The 5,678-nt window shown below is 47.3% G+C and overlaps 1 protein-coding gene across 1 annotated transcript; it reads right to left on the bottom strand.

Moving 5' to 3' along the window:
* Window positions 1–1,252: 1,252 nt before the first annotated feature.
* Window positions 1,253–3,186, bottom strand: mafaa (v-maf avian musculoaponeurotic fibrosarcoma oncogene homolog Aa). The gene has a single exon (XM_036561801.1). The coding sequence runs from the start codon at window positions 2,240–2,242 to the stop codon at window positions 1,253–1,255; it is 990 nt and encodes a 329-aa protein (XP_036417694.1). The 5' UTR covers window positions 2,243–3,186.
* Between the last annotated feature and the right edge of the window lie 2,492 nt (window positions 3,187–5,678).

Genomic DNA, 5,678 nt, shown 5'->3' with positions numbered 1-5,678 from the left:
TCGTTTCGTGTGTCCTTATTTTGTTGGTTTGATAGTTAGAAAAACAAACAAACCTTTATGAAAAAACCTTCATGGAAATATTCGACTCAGTTCTGTCCTGAACTTGTTCTGTCGCAGTTGAAGAGGTTACACACGTTTTATTTTTCACCACAGCAGGAGGGAGAGGAGGAGGAGAAGAGGATGAAGGTCTGAGGAGGTATTTATGGGCCATGCTTTTCATCCAGGTGTGTAATGGGGGGGCTGAAGCACCGTACATGTCCCGCATGCAGGGTCGAGGGCGCAATGCTGAAGTTCACGAGGCGCTCTGGAGTGTCACACACGCTCTCTCTCTCTCTCTCTCACACACACACACACACACACACACACACACACACACTGTCCAAAGACGAGGAGGTGGAGAAAGAAGACCACGTATTGCTTTTTCCCTTCTTCGTTCGTTCGTTCGTTGTTTTGTGTTTTCTCATTAAGTCCGATCAAAATGAAAATACATAACAATAATTATAATGATGATAATAATAATAACTAAAATAAAATTGGAGTTCCATTAAGTTTCCCCACGACTTTAAGACTCGTGCCGGTCCGTTACAAGAGCAGTAAAACTGAAATGAGTTAAGTTGACAGTTCAGTCTTAATATGAGGTGGGTTTGGGTGACTTTATAAGACTTTTGTTATTATTATTAAAAAAAAAGAAGAAGAAGAAAAGCCGTACGGTAATGTGTGAACAAAAACTAATAAAAATAAAACTGAAAACCAACGCTAATACTGAAGGAAAAAGAAAAAGACTTACGCTGATGTTGGTTGTATTATAGACTAATGAGATAAACAACATACTGCGTTTTGATTGGAGATGATTCAATTGGAGATGTCTGACTTCAGGCGGTTTGATTGGAGATGTCTGATTGCAGATGGTTTGATTGGAAATGTCTGACCGGTGGTGATGATAGTGATCCCTTGTTGAAGTTCACAGCTTCTCTAGGAGCGCACTGCGTTAACTATGTTAAGACTTCTGAAGCGGTCTATGAGTCTAAGAGTCTAAGAGTCTACACGCGCCACCACGTGCGCGCAGTTCACTGCTAAAAGGTCTGAGTCTGTCTGAACACAACAGCACGGACTGTGAATAAAAGTTCACTCTGAGAGAGACAGAAACAAAAGTTTAAAAAAATGAATACTAATGATGATGATGATGATGATGAACCCGTTGTTGTGGAGCAAGAACAAGAACTAAAAAAAGAGTCTAAGACACAGAGCATTCTCACATGAAGAACTCCGCAGACGAAGCTTTGCCGTGGTTGCCGCTGGACGGGTCCCGGTTGCCGCCACCGCCGCCGCCGAAGCTCCGGCTCGCGAGCTTCTCGTACTTCTCCTTGTAGAGGTCTCGCTCCTTTGTGAGTCGCGCCACGTCCTGCTTGAGCTGCTCCACCTGGTTCTGCAGCGTGCACTTCTCCGTCTCGAGCATGTGCCGCTGCTGCACGCGCTTGAAGCGGCACGACTGCGCGTAGCCGCGGTTCTTCAGCGTGCGCCGCTTCTGCTTGAGCCGGATCACCTCCTCCTTGCTGAAGCCGCGCAGCTGCCGGTTCAGCTCGCGCACCGTCATGCTGACGAGCTGCTCGTCCGAGAAGCGGTCCTCAAGACGCGCGTGCGCGTGGTGGTGGTGCCCGTGGTGGTGATGGTGGTGGTGGTGGCCGTGGTGGTGGCTCGTGGCCGTGCTGAGGTCCTCGCCCACGTACTGCTGCGCGCGGAAGCCCGCGCCCTCGTACGCCTGGTGCGCGTGGTGGTGGTGGTGGTGATGGTGGTGCGCGTTACCGATGAGCGCCTCCACGGCGTCCTCCGGGGTCAGGTTCAGGGCCTCTGGGCTCACGTGGTGCTGGTAGTTGGGGATCCAGTAGAGGTCCTCCAGCTGCGCCGCCTTGCCAGATGCGCCCTGGTTGTTGCCGCTGCCGTTGACGCCGTTAGCGGTGCCGTTGGCGCCGTTGCTGTTGTTGGCGACGCCGTTGGCGAGGTTGTGGCCTGGCTGGGCGCCCGGGCTGGGGGCGCAGAAGCTAGGCGACGAAGGCACGGAGGAGCACGGCGTGCTGATGGGCGTGGAGGAGAGCGAGCCTGGCGGCAGGCGGTGGCAGTAGCGCTCGGATTCGGGCGGCTCCTTCTTCACCTCGAACTTCATGAGGTCGAAGTCGTTCACGTACTCGATGGCCAGGGGGCTGTTGGGCAGCTCGCCGGCGCTCATGGCGAGGTCCGCGGCCATGTCAACGTCAGCGGCAGTCCATGCGATGGCGCGTGGAAACGAAGGGGGAGGGAGGGTGGTGCTGCTGCTGCTGGTGCTGGTGGTGTGGCACCGAGACTGCAGTCCTTCTCTGATCAGGGTGGCAATGGTGGGTTTTGGTGGGTGAGCAGTTTAGCACATGTGCACGAACACAGACGGACGCCCGAGTCTGAGTAGTCCTTAAAACAGCTTATGTCTCGAGTGAGGGTGCTGCTGGTGGTGTGTATGTGAAGGGTGTGGTGGGGGGGTGTAGGGTAAAGCACCCGTGTGCGTGAACTTGTCCACCTGGCAGCTCCTCCTGCTCAACGATCTCCTTTAATAACACCGGAAACCTGAAACTTCAGAAGCACCGACCTGTCTTGTCCTCGCTTCACCCTCAGTCCTGTTACAGGCCTTCTGGACAGACGGTCCTCGGCGTGAAAAACAAAAAGTAATACGCCAAAAAAGTACGATTCTGGGCTCTTGTTATCCTGATTCGTCGTCAAGACGTTTTAGTCCTTCACAAAACCTGGAAGCAAGAAGTGTGTAGCTTCATTGGGACAGGAGGCCCAGAAAGTTTTCTTCTCTCAACTTGACTGGAAATCAGTCTTTAGTCAAACTTCACCACTCGAGTCCGGTGGAATGACTAGACGCTTCAGAAAGTCACCGAGAAACATAGCAGGAATACACATCAAAACAACAACAGATAATCACAGTAAGTTCCGGCGATAGGACACCCCAGTCACACAGTTTGTCAGCGCATATCCCGGGGTACCTGCGGGCCTTCTCTTCTCTTCGCTTCTCGTTTGTTTCACGTTTTCGGTGGGTGTAAAACTATACTTCCTTGTAAACACCTTCCTTTTTTCTTTCTTTTCTCTCTTTTTCTGTCTTTCTTTTTTCGCTCTCTTTCAGGGCTTGTGCTCTGTACCCCACCTCTACTCTGTCCACTGAAGTACTGGCGAGAAATGCCAGCTCTCTGTTCCATTTATACACGCGGAGTTCAAGGTGGACCAATAGGAGGAGGCGATAGATGAAAATTTGCATATTCCCGCAGTAACCTCCCGCTATAGGGCGAACCGGGGTAAGCGCGGCAGCTGTTTTGGCGCGGTTTTCCTTCTTCTTCTTTTCCGCCCGTATTCGGGCAAAGCTCTGCCTCCTGCACTGCAACTGGCTAATAGTTCAAACTCGCATACAGCAGGGCGCTTCTTGCGAGCATTAACGAGTAGCCAATCCCAGCGCAGGAGGCGGGGCTTTGTCGGAATGTAGGTGGACAAAAAAATGACAGCGGGCGCGCAGAGCGGCTCCGTCTCGCCCCCTAGTGGCAATTCCACAAATTGATAAGAGAAGAAGTTTCGCAAACGGGGAGAGGATAGTTTTTTTTTTTTTTTAACCTGGAACTTCTACGTTAACGTCTTTAATGTTTACCTAAAACTGTTCTTTCACATCTTGACAGGTTGACTTCAAAGTGCTTGGTGATAAAAAGCTCCAGTGCGTTTAATAATACAGCAAACTCACGTCATAGATACTGAATAACCATTCCCCCACTGAAATGGCTTTTGTGGTTTGATGCCATCAGCCAAAACATAATTTTCACGCATTTGCTTAGTTAAAACAACGCAGTAGTAAGCTGCACAGCCGAAACTGGACTTAAAAAGAGTTTCTTAATGTCCACAATTATCTGATGCTGTATGACATTATAATACACAGTAACAGCAAAATGGATGTGAGGTATTCTAAACTGAAGAAGAGGATCTTTAAAAAGATTAAATAATGCAAAAATAATGTGCACTGCTGCATTATAGCGAAGTGAACTGAAGACGTTTAAAGGCTCGCTTTTCATAATTTGAAGGGTACAAATAAAATAAGGATTAGAATAAATAGGTAAAAGATCACCTTTGTACCTTCATGTCCAACACATGATTGACGAATGAGAAAAAAAAACGGCGGAATCAGGACATGGTCTGTACTGGACGTTAAAACCATATCAATAGTCTTAAGGCATGCGTTTTTAAGGGCACTTAAAAGGTGCAGGTTAAACACAGGGTCTTCAGGCTACCCACGTAACAAGGAACTGTTATAGTAAATTGATAGAAAAGGCGGATAAAGGACTTTTTTCCCCGATGTAATTTATTATAAACAAGACTTATGTGTTTAATGACAGATCCTTCCGTGAGTGCAGGAAGGTTAAGAACGACCCCACTATTGATGGCGTGCTGATTCCTGCAGTGCCCTTTTCACTTCTCACCCGTTACGCCGTTACATCTGGCGATAAAATCAATCCTCATTTCCACCGGAAGAAGAGAGAAAATAAAATAATAATAAAAGAGCAGTGGGAGCGGATGGCTTCATTAGGACGGGAAGAGCCGGATTTCATTCGCAATTAACCCCTAATCGCCTCACGACTCATCTGCGCGGATCGACAAATAATTAAAGCCCCCCTCAGCACCCCTGGGTGAACAGTGTTGAAGACCTGGGGCCAGCACGCCTGGGTCACCGATTAGCATTATGGGAGAAAGTGGGTTATGATATGTCTAAATCAGAGCTTTTGGAAAGCTCACTGGAAAGCTCTTCCCGTAATGACATTCCACAGTGCACCTCAAAATGTAGGGAACTAACCTGTGACCAATTGGCCTGTTCCAAAGTTCACACTTTCATGTGCTTTCTGGCAAGTGTCTAAGTGTGCCCCATTTCTCAAATGTGCAAAAAGACAGTGTCTAAGACTACACACTAAATGCATCCCTCCCTGCATACAGCATCTAAGCTGTGCTGGGCTAAGTATAGATCCCACAGCACTGGTGTTCTAACATGCTGTTTCAGAAATATTAGGAAAGAACACATATAACATAGCAAGAACATCCCACAAAGATACGATGCATACCTGCACACTAGTGGACTTAACAAGGGTTTGTGTGGACTTTGGGACAGGCTGTGACTGGCGCAGCTAGTGCATCCTATAAGCAATTGCATATCAAACCAACCAACAACAAAAGATTTTGTTCAAGTTGGTAGCTGAATTGTCAATCACTGCTTCATTTACAAGTTAAACTGTTTTAAAATAGCTACATTTTCAAAATTGAAAGTCTCAATGTTCCTATAGACCTGATCCCCCTACATGGCCTAACCAGGCCACTCTCTTTAATTCCACAGACGGTCATTTGCCAAAAATGTACACTCTTATTAAAAGGGTTCTTTCAAGTGATATCACAAAATAACTACTTTTGGGTCTCTGAAGAAACTTTCACTGAATGGTTCTTTAAATAACCATTTTTGTAAATGTGTGAGTGTGAAGAACCATTTAAAAGTTTAAAAAATGTTCTACAAAATGTAAATGTTCGAAAACAATCAAAGAGCTAGAAGTGTTCATTCAAACCAAGAACCAGAAGAGCAAGAAGTTTTAAGAAGGATAAAGTTTTAAGATGGATCCCTATTCCCTGCATGG

This window comes from Colossoma macropomum, unplaced genomic scaffold, assembly GCF_904425465.1.
Source record: "Colossoma macropomum unplaced genomic scaffold, Colossoma_macropomum, whole genome shotgun sequence".
Lineage (NCBI taxonomy): Eukaryota > Metazoa > Chordata > Actinopteri > Characiformes > Serrasalmidae > Colossoma > Colossoma macropomum.
Note: the sequence above shows the minus strand (reverse complement) of the source record. Positions and strands in the feature narration are given on the sequence as shown.